The following is a 14,156-nucleotide window of genomic DNA, read 5'->3' on the forward strand; positions in this document are numbered from 1 at the left end:
GAAGGCAACTGGGCCTACGTGGCCCTGCCAGCTGGGGGAGCTCGGAGATGTCTGAATTCAATAAAGCATTTGTGTTGGGGTTCTCAAGACCACTCTCATACTTAGCAATTGACTAGGACTCCCAGGACTCATGCTGTTAAACCCAGTCATGGTTTATTACAACAAAAAGATACCAATTAGAATCAGCAAAGGGGAAAGACCCCAGGTGTCCTCTCCCAGTGCAGTCACACGGCACTGCTTACTTCTGGTAACAATGTGTAACATCACATGAAGTGTTGCCAATCAAGGAAGCTCACTTGATGTATTAGTCTGACTGGTTAGAGGAGCTGCTGTAACAAAAATGTCATAGATCAGTTGGTTTGTAAACTGAAATTTCTCACAGTTCTGGAGATTGGGAAGACCAAGATCAAGGCACCAGCAGATTCAGTGTCTAGTGAGGACCCACTTCCTGGTAAATAGATGGCAGTCTTCGTGGGCAAGAGAGTTCTCTGGGTCTCTTATAAGTGCACTAATCCCACTTGTCATGACCTAATCGCCTCTCAAAGGCTCCACCTCCAAATACCATCACACTGGGGTTTCAATGTACAACTTGGGGCTGGGTTGGGGATGGGAGGGACACAAACATTTAACATTTAGTCTATAGCACCTGAGCTTTGGTATCCAGGTTTTTATTGGGGTCAGTCATGTAGACATGCAGCACCTGCATGGCTGACTTTAGCCATTCAGGCTCCAGGCCCCTGAATTCAAATTCTACAACATTGCCAAAGCCTGAGACATATAAAAACATGTTCACCATAAATCACATTGTTAGCTTAACCTATCTGGTCAAACTGGTGTGGCCTAAGGCCTCAGGCATACAAAATCACTCTTATCAGGTAGGCTATTCAGTGGACCTAGAAGTCATTTCCCACAAGCCCAGCCTAGGGTAGGTCCTGAAGATGGGCTTTTTCCAGGCAACCCAGACCTGCCAAGTTAATTCCTTCCTGCATACCCCTTCTTGATCATCTTCTAGTCATGTTGTAGAATAGCAGTAACCTTAGGAGTTCAGGTTTTTGTGACAATTACCTGCATTCAAACCCTACCTCACCACTTCCTAGTTGGTCATCTTGGGCCAGTTATTACTGTGAATGAAGCTGCCTCAATTGTTCAGTGACAGTAATAGCTATATTGGTGGTAGCATGAACTACCAGTGTTTCTGGCACATATTGGGCACTCTAAATGGCAATTATTTATATTCATGTGGTGTACTCTAGAGTTTCTGATGGCTTTCACATATATAATTTTATCTTCTTCAGAGAGATGGCTAATGAACGATGTTTAACAGATGAGTAATGCCCGTCGCTTAAAGACTGAAGGTATGAGGCAAGACTCCCTATTACTGCTTAAAGAAGAGGATTTGAGATTGAAATTCAGGCACTGTCTTAAAGAGAGTTTGGGAATAAGAAGCGTTCAGACAGGTTTCACGGTCAGACTCACAGGATGCCAGCCATCAATCTTTCCCCTTGTGGTAAGTCCTTGTTGATGCTATTTTTAGAGATCTTACTCTAGCCCATAAACAATCTGTCTTGGGTCTAGGCTGCCTAGGAGAGGGGGTTTAAGTAGATAAGAATAGCCTGTTGTCTAAATCCTGGGATTTGGGAAGGATAGGTAAGTATGTGTATTTTTGTGGAAGAGGTTCTGCTTCACCATATGATGAGTTTTATAATTGTCAGCAAACAATAATGACTCTACTTCTCTGGACTTTAGCTTCCTTATCTGTAAAATGGAATTATTAAACTCTTCCTCCTAAGTATCAAAACCCAAAACTGCTGTTACGACTTCAGATGAGACAGGCTACTTGAACAATTTATGGTAGTGGGGTGTGTGTGTGTGTGTGTGTGTGTGTGTGTGTGTGTGTGTGTCCATTTAGAATTTGGAATGCTTTCAGGCTTTCGAGTGTGGAAACTGGGCAATCTAGGTTTTCAGTTTTTGTTTCTTCTCTTCAAGGTTATCTTTCTCAAGACTCTTTCTGTCTCCATGAGAAGTCAGAGGGGAAAAGGGTTGTAACTGGATGTCTGACACATTATTCTCAGGTGAGTAGGAAATGTACTCTTTTATTAAAACATATGCTTCTTCCTACCAGATAGACATGTATCCTTCTAATGGAGCGTCTTACTGCAAATAGGGTCTGCTTAAGGACTGAGTCCCCAGTTACATTGTCTCAGGTCTCAAGGCCTCTCGTGTGGTTGACAGATTACATAGGGAAATGATACTGTTATCTCAGTATTTACTCATTCCGTCTGATTCTCATCCATGCTAATTTTGTGCTCTCATTCTTTATGATACACAGTGTGAGAATGGACATGTGCTTCTTGGAATTTGTGTTGTCACTGGAGGAAACGTTCATTCACGAGCATTTATTGTGTCTGTAATGTACTCAGGACTGTGCTAAACCCTGTCAGTAGAGAAAAATAAGAACAGAAGAGGTCACAACCCAGTTGGGGGAGATACATGCTTTCAGTCAGGTGAAAGAGGCACTCTTAATAGTCTGTGACTGGACGAGATCACCAGAGAGTGTGTCCAGGTAGGGAGAAGGGGCGTGAGGTCCATCAAGTCCTGAGGGCGGTGATGGGAGAACATGGAACCCTGTCTAGGCCTTGGTTCTCCCTTGCTCTTTCTCTGGTGAACATTGGTGAAGATGGTAATTGCCTGATGCCAGAATGTTTGTGATGGTTTAGGACCCAGTGACCTTTGAGGACATAGCTGTGGAATTCACCCAGAAGTGGACTTTGCTAGATCAAACTCAGAGACACTTGTACAGAGATGTGATGCTGGAGAACTACAAGAATATGGTTGCAGTGGGTAAGACCGGTACTATTTCTTTATTTAGTTTTTTTCTGGAACAAATATTTCTTTGACTATGTGCTGATGAATGGCAATGCCATGGTAAATAGAGAAGGCATCGCTTCTGCTCTCATGGATCTCACCGTCCAGTGGCTTCCTCATGAAAGTGGAGATCTGTTCGTTGCACTGGCTTTTTTTCTTTATGGATAAAAGGCTTTGGATCAAAAATGCTTGAGCCTGGGTCTCAGGGGAGATAGCAACCCTTTTGGTGAATAATGAGAGAGAGAGAGTGTGTGTGTTTGCATATTAGTGTCATTTGAAAGTTCACTGGTTTGATAGAGTTGGCATGAACATTTTGTCTTTTCTCAAGTTATGCTTAACAGTATTTGGTATCCCTGAAGAGCAGAATTGTGGCCCCTAATTCATAGAAGTATTTGTCATCCCTTTCCACGTCCTGAAGCATCTTTCTGTGAGAGTGGGGCACCAGCTATGCAGACCTGGTCTGCTCTTTTGGGTGGAATGAAGAGGAGAATTGAAGATGGTGGGGAAAGTTCTCCAAAGTGAGAGGAAAGGCAGATGTGATTCTTTGTGAGAAACAGCCCTTATCCACGAGCACTGCAGTCCATTTGGAAATGTTAAATAGAAAGCTTTCGAAGGTTTTTTTTTTTTATTGTTGTTGTTTTAAGAATGCTGAGGCCATTTGGTTTGTGAGGTTCCTTGGGTACCCGAAACATTTTTTTTTCCTTTTCATTCGTCTTCTGAAACTTCTTTTGGCCTATTTCTTTTTTTTTTTTTTATTTTGCATTTGCATTTAGTTCTTTATCAATTCCCTTTCAACTTTGTTTTCCTGGTTATGTTGCTTTCTATTCACCGTCAGTCTCAACATTTATAGAATTATTTCTCAGTAAATCATCTACGAGTTTGACCACAGTGCCTTATTATTGCCAAAATTTTCAATCTCTATGTTTTCATTTCTTTCTATTTTTGAATATATTTTAAGTCAGTGTTTGAAAGTAAATGCTTGTTGGCCTTCACTTTTAATACCTTCCTTCCATGGTTTATTTCTCCAAGCACTTAATTTTTTTTTACTCTTATTTCAGATTGGGAGATGTCTCTTAATATCAAATGCACAATATTCAGCAGAATATTGTGCAAGGGAATACATCCAATATGGTGGAAACGGTAAGATTCATATGGTATAATTCTTTGCTTTTCACACTAGTGGAAGATTGGAAATTCCATAGGATAGAAAAACCACACAGTAACCATGACAGACACTTAAGGCTGGTGTTATTCACCAAAAATGAAGTTGTTTCTCCTAGAGTCTCTGAGCATCATGAATTTGGGAAACACTTTAAATACTCCTTCACAATATATTTTTTTCACAGTGTTCACTCAAATATTCCCACATATGTAATTCACATAAAGTTTTTGATCAATAATTCTGTCTTGATCAGTTATCAGCTAAACTGTGGAAGTAAAGAATGTTAACAGCTTTCTAACAGAGTGGTCACTTCATTCTACTTGAAAACACTCAGGTCTGAAACCGTGCATTGAAATGAAAATGGAAGACAAAAATAAACTTCAGTTGTACTGGATTGTTTCGTGTATAGTATAATGGAATTCAAGGCAGAACAGAGAATCCAAATGTAATAAAACAGGAAAACTTCTGTCAATGATCTCATCAACAGGAGAGAAACCACACTGAAGAGGAATTGTTTAACTTTAACTATTGTGAAGAAATGTTGAGTGAACATTCATGCCTTAAGACTCACAGGAGGACTTACATTAGAAAAAAGACTCATGGGTATAATCAGTGTGAAATAGCCTTAACAAAGAACTCTGCAATCTACACAAGAAAACCTGTACTAGAGAGAAACCTCCTAAGTGTAATCTGTGAAATGGCCTTTAGCCAAAATCTACATCTTCTGCTTCACAAGAGAACTTATACCCAAGAGAAACCCTATGAATGCACTGGCTGGGAAAGGCTTACCTTTTCTCTCACACCTGAGAGAATGCGCTAAGAATTCATGATGAGGAGAGGCTGTGTGCTTTTAAGAAATGTGGGGAAGTTTATTCTCATTCTTTAAGCCTTTTTGTACATGTGTGCACTCACAATGGAGAAAAACCCTGTGAATGTAAAGAATGTTGGGAAACCTTCACTCAGTCTTCATATCTTACTCAACATTTAAGAACTCACAGTGGACTGATGCCTGTGGAATGTAAGAAATTTGAGAAAGCCTTTCCTTCCCCAGCTCTTGCAAAACATGGAAGATTTCATACTGGAGAGAAACAACTATCTTTGGAAGGAGTATGGCAAAAAGTTTACTTGTGCCTCAAGACTTAAGATTCTTAATTTTCACTGGAGAAAAATCATATGAGTGTAATGTGAGAAAGCCTTCACTGATTGTTCAGGTCTTACAAAACACAGAAAAGCTTACACTGGAGAGAAGCCTTATAAGTGTAAGGAATGTGGAAAAGCCTTTGCTAGTTCCTCACACCTTACTATACATATAAGAGCTCACACTTGTGAGAAGCCTTATCTCTATAAAGAATGCGGGAAAGCCTGTAATAATTCATTTGCTTTAAAAGTCACATACAAATTCACCCTAGAGTAAAACCCTACAATGGTAAGCAGTACAGGAAAGCCTTTATTCAATGATCCTCATTTCTTATTCAACATTTAAAAAGTCACAGTGTAGAAAGACCTTTTGAGTGTAAAGAATGTGAGAAAGCATTTTGTTAGCGTTTGCACCTTAGTCAACATAAAGGAACACATCCTGGAGAGAAGCACTACAAAGGTAAATGTTGGGGAGCCTTCACTATTTCCTCAGGCATTATGGTACACATGAGAACTCTGGCAAGTGTCCTTTTAAATGTAAGGTATGTGGGACAGCCTGTACTCATTCCTAATATCTTATTTGACATTTAAGAACTCATTGTGGGGAGAAGCCATATATATGAGGAATGTAGGAGAGCCCTTAGTTCCCCATGCCTTACTGAATGTGTTAAAATTCACACTTAAGAGACGCTTATGCTTATAAACTAATGACAAAAATTAAAAATATAAATAAATAAAAGAATGTGGGGAAAGTCTTCAATACTCTCACGCTTACTATACATGTACTAATTTATAGCGGGGGTAACCTTATTCTAAGGAATGTGCGATGTCTTTAGCTCTGCATTATACTTTAATATTCAGCCGTGATTTCACAGGTGTGAAAAATCTTATGAATGTAAAAAAATGTAGAAATTTTTTTAGTTTTTATCCTCTGCTTCGGAAAGTATGAAAGCTCACATTAGAGATCTCATGAGTGAAAAGAATGTAGGAAAGCCTTTGATCTTTTTTGTTAGAAAATGTGATTTACACTGGAGAAGCACTATAAATTAATGTGGGGAGTGTGGAAAAGGCTATGTTAATTTAATGTACATGTAAAAAGTCATAGGAGATTCTGTATGAATGTAAAAAAAATCAGAATGCTCTCAGCAAATAACATATTTTTATAAAAGTAAAAATCCTAAAAGGTTTTTTTTTGTAATGAAAAAACCTTTGTTACAAAATGGTTTTAAAATAAAATCTGACAGTACAAGGAACTTGGGAAACTTTGGAGTATAGATTTCACATACTGAATGAGAAAATTGATACTGGGAAAGGAAACCAAGTAAATTTCTATTTAAATGAGTTTGCCTTTCTTTGTGTCATTTTTCAAGGTAGATACATAGTTTTAAAGACTAATGATGTTGCGCATCTTTCCATGTTCTTGTCATTCATATATCTTGAGTAAATTGTTCAGATTTTTTTGTTGTTGTTAGAGTCTCGTGTGAATTATTATTGAAGTTGGTTTTTGTAATAAACAGATTTATCAAGGTATAATTGTCATACAATAAACTGCACATATTTTAAGTATACAAGTTTTGATGTACATACATCCATGAAACCCTCATCAATTCCTTTATACCAGCAATGAACATATGGAATTTGAAATCAAACACATAATACCATTTACAGTAGCACAAAATATGTGGAAGATCTATGTGAGGAAAACTACAAAACTGATGAATGAAATCAAGAACTGAATAATTGGAGAGATATTCCATGTTCATGAATAAAAAGACTCAATATGTCAAGATGTCAGTTCTTCCCTGCTTGACCTGTAGATGCAATCCAATCAAAATCCCAGCAACTCATTTTATGGGTACCAACAAACTGATTATAACATTATATGGCTAGGCAAAAGACCCAGAATAGCCAACAATATTGAGGAAGAAGAACAAAGTTGGAGGAATGGCACTACTGTAAAGCTGCATTAATCAAGACAGTGTGCTACTGATAAAAGATGAGTAGATTGATGAAATAGAATAGAGCGCTGAGAAATACACACACATAAATATAGTCATCTGATCTTGGACAAAATATAGTCATCTGATCTTGGGCAAAGGAGCAGAGGCAGTGGAATGGAGTAAAGATAATTCTTTTCAACAGATGGTGCTGGAACAACTGGACAGCCACCTACAAAAGAACGAGTCTAGACACAGACCTTACACTCCTCACAAAAATTAACTCAAAATGCATTATAGACCTAAGTGTAATATGCACAACTATAAAACTCCTAGAGGATAACATAAAACCGAGATGAGCTTGGTTATAGTAATACCTTTTTACATATAACACTGAAGACATCCATAGAAGAAATAATTGATAAGCTGGACTTTATTAAAATTAAAAACTATGCTGCTTTGTCAGGAGAGTGAGAAGACAAGTCACAGATTGGGAGAAAATATTTGCAAAAAAAAAAAAAAAAACATTTAGTAAAGAACTGTTATTCCAAATATCCAAAGAATTCTTAAAACTCAATAAGGACAAACAACCTAATTAAGAATGGGCCAAATACCTTAACAGACAATTCACCAAAGAAGATACACAGGTGGCAAATAAGCGTATAAAAAGATGTTCCACATCCTGTATCATCAGGGGAAATACCAGTTAAAACAATTAGATACTACTGCACATCTAAGAGAACCACCAAATGCCAAATGCTGGTGGAAACGTGGAGCAACAGGAAATCTCATTACTGGTGAGAATACAAAGTTGTACAGCCACTTTGTTTCTTGCAAAACTAAACATTCTTGCCAAATAATCCAGTATTCATGCTCCTTGGTATTTACCCAAAGAAGTTGAAAATTTATGTCCACACAAAAACCTGCACATGCACATTTTTTTGGTTTTTAAAAATTTTTTGCACATGGATGTTTATAATAGTTTTATTTATAATTGCCAAACCATGGAAGCAATCAAAATGTCCCTCAGGAGGTGAATCAATAAACAAACTGGTATCTCCAGACAATGGGATATCATCCAGCCGTTAAAAGGAATGAGCTATCAAGCCATGAAAAGACATGGAGGAACCTCGAATACATGTTACTGAGTGAAAGAAGCCAGTCTGGACAGTTTACCTGCTGTGAATCCTACTATATGACATTCTGGAAAAGGCAAAATTATGGAGATAAGTGGTTGTGTGAGTGATGTGTAAGGGGATTTCTAGAGCAGCGAAAATACCCTGTGTGATACTATAATGGTAGATACATGTCTTTATATAGTTGTCCAAACCATAGAATATGCAACACCAAGAGTGACCGACCCCTAACTCTGGAGTTAGAGTGATTACGATGAGTCAGTGTAGGTTCATCAGTTGTAACAAATTTGCCACTCTGGTGAGATGTTCATCGTTGGGACGGGGGCGGGGGGGGGGCAAGTTGTGCATGTATGGAGGCAGGGATGTGTGGGCGATCTCTACCTTGTGCTCAGTTTCACTGTGAACCTAAAACTGCTCTTTAAAAAAGGAGTCTTAATAAAAGTGATAAAGACTTTTAAACCCCCAAGCTGTGGGAGTAAGCAAGTGAAATAGGTTTATAAAACTACTCAGTTAAAAATATGGTGTATCTTCTATGGGGAAGCCACTATGATTCGGGCAGTAGAACACCACAGAGAATTATTCCTATGGAGCCGTTCTGTTTCTTAAGCAAGGAACAAGAAAGTTGTTCCTGCTTGAATTTCAGAATCCCTATGGATCCTTGGCCACTGTGTACCTCCCATGCCTCCCACCCCAGCCCTTTTTTAATATACGTGTCTATTCTGATTATCCTTCTCTCCCAACTATCTGTTGGGTGTATGGGAAGTAGATAACTTGTCTCTTTGGAGTATGTTATTCTTGATTTGAATATTCTTCATGAATATTTGATTCTTCATGAATATTCAAATCAAGAATGACATACTCCAAAAAAAAACAAACTCAAGGTGTCTTCCAGATGGGGCCAGATTTAGATATCATGATCCTAGACATAGCTGAGTCTGATACTGCAGGCATGAGATTTTGACATGCTTTTAGGAGACATGACTGTTTGTATATATGGGCATTATGTAAATAATCTGTGGCCAAAGGGCAGGCTGTGATGGTTTCAAAACATGGCTCCCAAATTCTTTGATACCGTTCCCTCACCTTGAAGTTATGCAAACTTTTGACTGTTTCTCCTCAAGAAGTACACGATAAATGATGTCGTGTGATTTGGTAAGCCAGGCCATGTAGTTCCTCCTGTTTATCGTGGCATGTTCTCTCTCAGGACACTCCCTGTCAGTGTGCTTCCCCCTTGGAAACTAGCTGCTGTGCTGTAACATGGAGTGGCCACACCAAGATAGTCCTGTTACCAGTCACCAGCTGCTCTCAATCTTCTAGCCGTTTGAAGGAAGGCCCCAGATACATAAGGGAATGATTCTTCAGATGGTTCTAGCCCCTGCCTTTGGAGTCACCTTCGGCTGTATAAGTTTCCCCAGCCAAGGCCCTGGTCACTGTAGAGCAGGGACAAGCCATTTGTTCCTGCCGTGTCCTGTCCAAACTCTTGACCTTATGATCTGTGAAGATAACAAAAGGTGGTGATTCTGCACTAACTGTTCTCAAACTTTGACCTCAGGACTCCTTTATACTCTTTAAAATTGAGCACCCCAAAATGCTTTCTTTTATGGCTGTTGTAATCTATGGTTATTTAACTTATTAGAAATTAAGACAGAAATTTTAAATATTTATAATTCATCTAATAATATGTTTATGAAAAATAACTTTTCCATAATGACAACAGAAGTGTCAGAAGTGACAAAGATTATCTTGACCAAACTTTACTCAGTATCCTGAACCTTCTAGGTCCATCTGTGTGCTTCCTTATAAAATCCAGTTTTAGCAAGAACCCTGCTAAGTCAGTTCAATAATAGTTCATCATACTCTATATCTGATCATTCTTGAGATTGTATCAGGTCCCCATCCTTTACCACCCTTCAGGTGATTTCTGATCTCTGATTCATCTTCAGCAATGATCCTGTAGAGAGAAGGGCTATTTTTGCTTTCCAGTGCTGTTTTGGCACTTGTAACACTGCAGTCAATTTAATTTCATGGTATCACATTTCTGTATGTTGGTTTTCAGGATCTGAAGAAAATGGAATTTTATTGCTGTCATCAGAAGAGGAACTAAACCTTCATTTTGTCAATTGCAAAAAAACAATCATATTTGACAAGGGAAGAGATACTTTTTAAAAAGTATACATGAGCATTTAATGAAGTTTTGATTTTGAACCTCCAAGTTCCCCAGATTTTAGCCTCTGAGAATTCGTACTAAAATATGCCTCTGCTCTTAACCCATGTGTGGTGCAGTTTTGCCAGGTTTGATCTTGATATAAATGGCAAGAGGGACCTTTGTCATTTTTTAAACTAACTGAAAATTTGGTCAGTAATAATACAGAAACCAGAAGTGTAAAGGTTTCAAATGGAAAAGCTACCTGTTGAATTTGAAATTGTTTTCAATTTTGAGGTATACTTTTTTAAATTGTTTTAAGAGATAAGGATTTTAGGCAAACGCATCACGATGTGTTCTTGGGTTTGTATGAACTTGGATGTCTTCGTATAAGCACTGTTACTCTAACATGACTTTGACAAATGCATGAGAGGAGATCACCAGTTTCTACCCTGCCCACTCCTAACCTGACCGGACCTTCCAAAGCCCGTAGGAGCCTCTGTAGGAGAAGCCTCTGTCATTAATTTTCAAATGAGGTTCATCCAAATGGGAAATTCACATCTAGTGCCACAGTTCAGCGGCATTCCTGGCCTCAGGGTCTATTTGACTCCTTGAAGGCATGCCTCTGTGTGGGTCCCCTCAGTACCTATCTTTGACATAAAAATCAAATTAGACACCCCCCCCCCACCTGCCCCCAGTGTTTGCATCCATCAGAGGTAGGAACAGCCCTTGGTCATGTGAGTGGAAGAGCCTTGAGACGAGGGCCTGGGCTTGTTCATTATAGGAGCAGGAAGCAGAGCAGATTGTGGTATGGAGACATTCCTCTGTCTGAATTTCTGGAACTTCCTTCTACTCTCCCTCTCCCCAAAATTAAATAATGGAATCAGTTTCATTAGTGATCTTCTAGGCTGTATTCGCATGAGGAAGCAGTCTGCGCTCAGCTTCTGCAGTATGCGCAGCCTTGTCACTTCCTCTGGACACAGAGCTGCTGGTTCTGGCGCAGGGCACGAATACAGATGGCCACGGCAGAGACGCTGGCCGGTGCTGCGTGTGTGTTTACTACGGAGCTAGGCAAGGCTAGTGGGCATTTACTTCTCCCTCAAAGTGCCTTACTTTGCCCTCAAAGCAAAGCCCAGGGTCCTTCGCCAGTAAACTAGTATAAATGTATTCATAGTTCACCTAATAGTACCTTGTCAGGCTGTGCTCATTATGTGGCAAAGAAAAGAGCCTAGCCTCTTTAAAATCTTTTTTGGGGGTATGTAGAATGAAAATTTTCTGTTTAAACATGGAATTTAAACATTCAATTGTTCTAGTCATTTAATTTAATATGAGTAATTGAGGTCCTCTGTTAATGGGTAGGTCTTTTATGGAGCACGTCTCCCTCAGAGGCACAGTCAGCAGGAAGGGTTGAGATTCCTTGTAGCCACATCTCTCTAGTTCTGAGCGGCTCTATTAATAATGGTCTTAATTATTCTTAAGTCCTAATGTGCCTACACAGGTGTGTTGTTCATGAGGGTTTGTGGAAAAGGCACAAAGAAGGGGCTGTTGAGATTTTTATAAATCCTGAGTTTGGGTGTCTAAGTGTAGTAATAACAACCCCAAAGCCTCTTAAAATCCCATCTTTTTCCCTACTACCAGATTGAGACTTTCAGCTTTAAATCATAGGTTCCAATTATGCAGGCGTAAGAGTCATTCCCCTCTTGGCCCTGCTAAGACCCCATTTCTTGGTGAGTTACTTAAAGCGCTGTTCGAGACCCTCTTTTTTAATGCCAGGATGTAATGGTTTAAATTGGAGCCTGGACAAAGGATCCCAGACCTTTGGGGACTTTAGTTAAGAAGAGGGGATGAGGCAGTGACCCCAGAAGAGAATCCATAATGGGCGAAAAGTGAGGTTTGGACCCTTTTCGCCTTGCAGCTGCTCAGTCTCCTTTTCAAAGTCTTGGGGAACCCTGGTTTTTTCCTTGGGAAGACTGTATGGACTCAAAGACCAGAGATCAAATTCCTGCGGACCATTGTACTAAGCTGTGCAATCATGAGCAAGTTCCATTACTTACTAATGTCTCTATTCCTTAAAATAAATAAAAAGCTGCTTTCCTTCTGCTCGCCCCAACTCTGAGCAGCCCCAACTCTTAGCAGCGGCTGCCTAAGCCCCGCCTCCCAGCCCCAACCGCGACCCTCATAGCCGGAGAGCGCCACGGAACTACCTCCCAGACACTTGCAGTCTTGCTCGGAGCTTCTACCTGAATCTGATGAGCTCTTGTTAAACGTTCGCATCAGACCATTAGACCCGGCTCAGGTGCCATTTGGAGGACCTTGCGGGAGTAGGGAGGGTTCAAGGGCGCGGTTCCCAGTGCCTCCCCCACCAGCCATCGCCCTCTGTGCCCCACCTGAACTGTAGCCCGACTCCTGCAGCCGCCGCGGTTTCCTCCGGGAGCCTGGACCCACCCCACCCACTCCTACTGGGACTGTGGCTCCTCGAGTTCTGGCAGGGATTGGAGCGGCCGCCCTGGGCCTCAGTCTCTGACAACAGTGGTTGACAGATGTGGGCAGCGTCAGTGGGGCCTTTGTTCCTCCCTTTCTACTCCCGTCTTTAAAAGTCTTCCCCAAATCGGACTATTATTTCACAAAGTGCCCCTTCCTGTGCCTCATTTTCCTCCATTAACGACATATCATGAAATACCTGCTCTTGAGTATTTTTTTCTGGCTTAGAGGGCTCTATTATGTGGATGCACCCTAGTCCCCTATTGATGGAAAGACTTTGGTCCCATATGAGTGGGCCTGTGCATGTTTCTTCATCTTTCTAAAGTCGATTTTTAGAAGTGAAGTTGTTGGGTCATATGTACTATTTCTAGATACTGTCAACTGCCCCCTCCATGAGGTTTGTTCTGTTTTGAGCCTTAGAATATTTTTGTGTGCAGCAAGCTTCCAGACCCCTTAATTTTCAAATAATTTATCTGTAGGTTCTTCTGAGCATTTACATACAGTCATATCCATCCGCGAATAATGACAGGTTTGTTCTTCCTCTACAGTCTTACAAACTATATGTCTCTCTATCCTGGTCTCCCTTCGCCTTCTCCCCAATTTACTTCACTGGCAACAATTTCTTAACTTGATTAGCAGCAGGAGCAACCTTTGTCTTTTTCCATGTCTCAAAGTCCTTTGGTTTGTCACTAGTGAGTTAGGTGTTTGCTCTGCGTTTTGGACACAATTTCAGATTAAAGACATTCCCTCAGTTCCTATTTACTAAAATTATTTCAAGTGTATAACTCAGTGGACTTTAGTATGTTCCCAGAGTTGGGTATCCATCACAATCTAATTTTAGAACATTCATCACCCCAAAAAGAAACCCCATAACCATTAGCAATCACTCTGCATTCCTCCCTACCCCAGACCCAGGCAACCACTAATCTATTTGTCTTTATAGATTTGTCCATTCTGGAAATTTCATATAAACAGAATCATACAATATGTTGTCTTTGAGACTGGCTTATTTAGCATAAGGTTTTCAAGATTCATCTACATTGTGGTATGTGTCTGTACTCAATTCCTTTTCTTTGCCAAATACTCCACTGTGTGCATCTATTGCATTTTTTTTACTTACTCATTAACAGATGGACACTTGGGTCATTTCTATTTTGGAGTTGTCATCAATAATGCTACTATGAGCAAGGTTTTGTATGGACTTACATTTTTATTTCTGTTGGGTATGTACCTAGGTGTGGAATGGCTGGTTCATATAACTCCATATTTAACCTTTTGATGAACTGCCAAACTAT

At 40.0% G+C, this 14,156-nt stretch overlaps 1 protein-coding gene and 1 pseudogene across 13 annotated transcripts in view; both read left to right on the forward strand.

Annotated features, from left to right (window-relative positions):
- ZNF177 (zinc finger protein 177) overlaps positions 1 to 14,156 on the forward strand; it is a 43,585-nt gene that overhangs the window by 13,748 nt on the left and 15,681 nt on the right. For 2 of the 13 annotated variants that reach the window (XM_023523363.1, XM_023523374.1), the window contains exons 2-5: positions 1,296 to 1,507; positions 2,421 to 2,563; positions 2,718 to 2,841; positions 3,924 to 4,005. In XM_023523363.1, the coding sequence (XP_023379131.1) occupies positions 3,949 to 4,005 (57 nt within the window). In that variant the 5' untranslated portion in view covers positions 1,296 to 1,507; positions 2,421 to 2,563; positions 2,718 to 2,841; positions 3,924 to 3,948. Of the gene's footprint in view, positions 1 to 1,295; positions 1,508 to 1,986; positions 2,073 to 2,329; positions 2,564 to 2,717; positions 2,851 to 3,923; positions 4,006 to 5,394; positions 5,625 to 9,441; positions 9,639 to 14,156 lie in introns of those variants that run through there. The other 11 variants (XM_023523371.1, XM_023523365.1, XM_023523368.1 and 8 more) reach the window with 11 other exon arrangements.
- LOC111731678 lies at positions 4,503 to 6,735 on the forward strand (annotated as a pseudogene).

Source organism: Pteropus vampyrus, unplaced genomic scaffold (assembly GCF_000151845.1).
Source record: "Pteropus vampyrus isolate Shadow unplaced genomic scaffold, Pvam_2.0 Scaffold391, whole genome shotgun sequence".
Classification (NCBI taxonomy): Eukaryota; Metazoa; Chordata; class Mammalia; order Chiroptera; family Pteropodidae; genus Pteropus; species Pteropus vampyrus.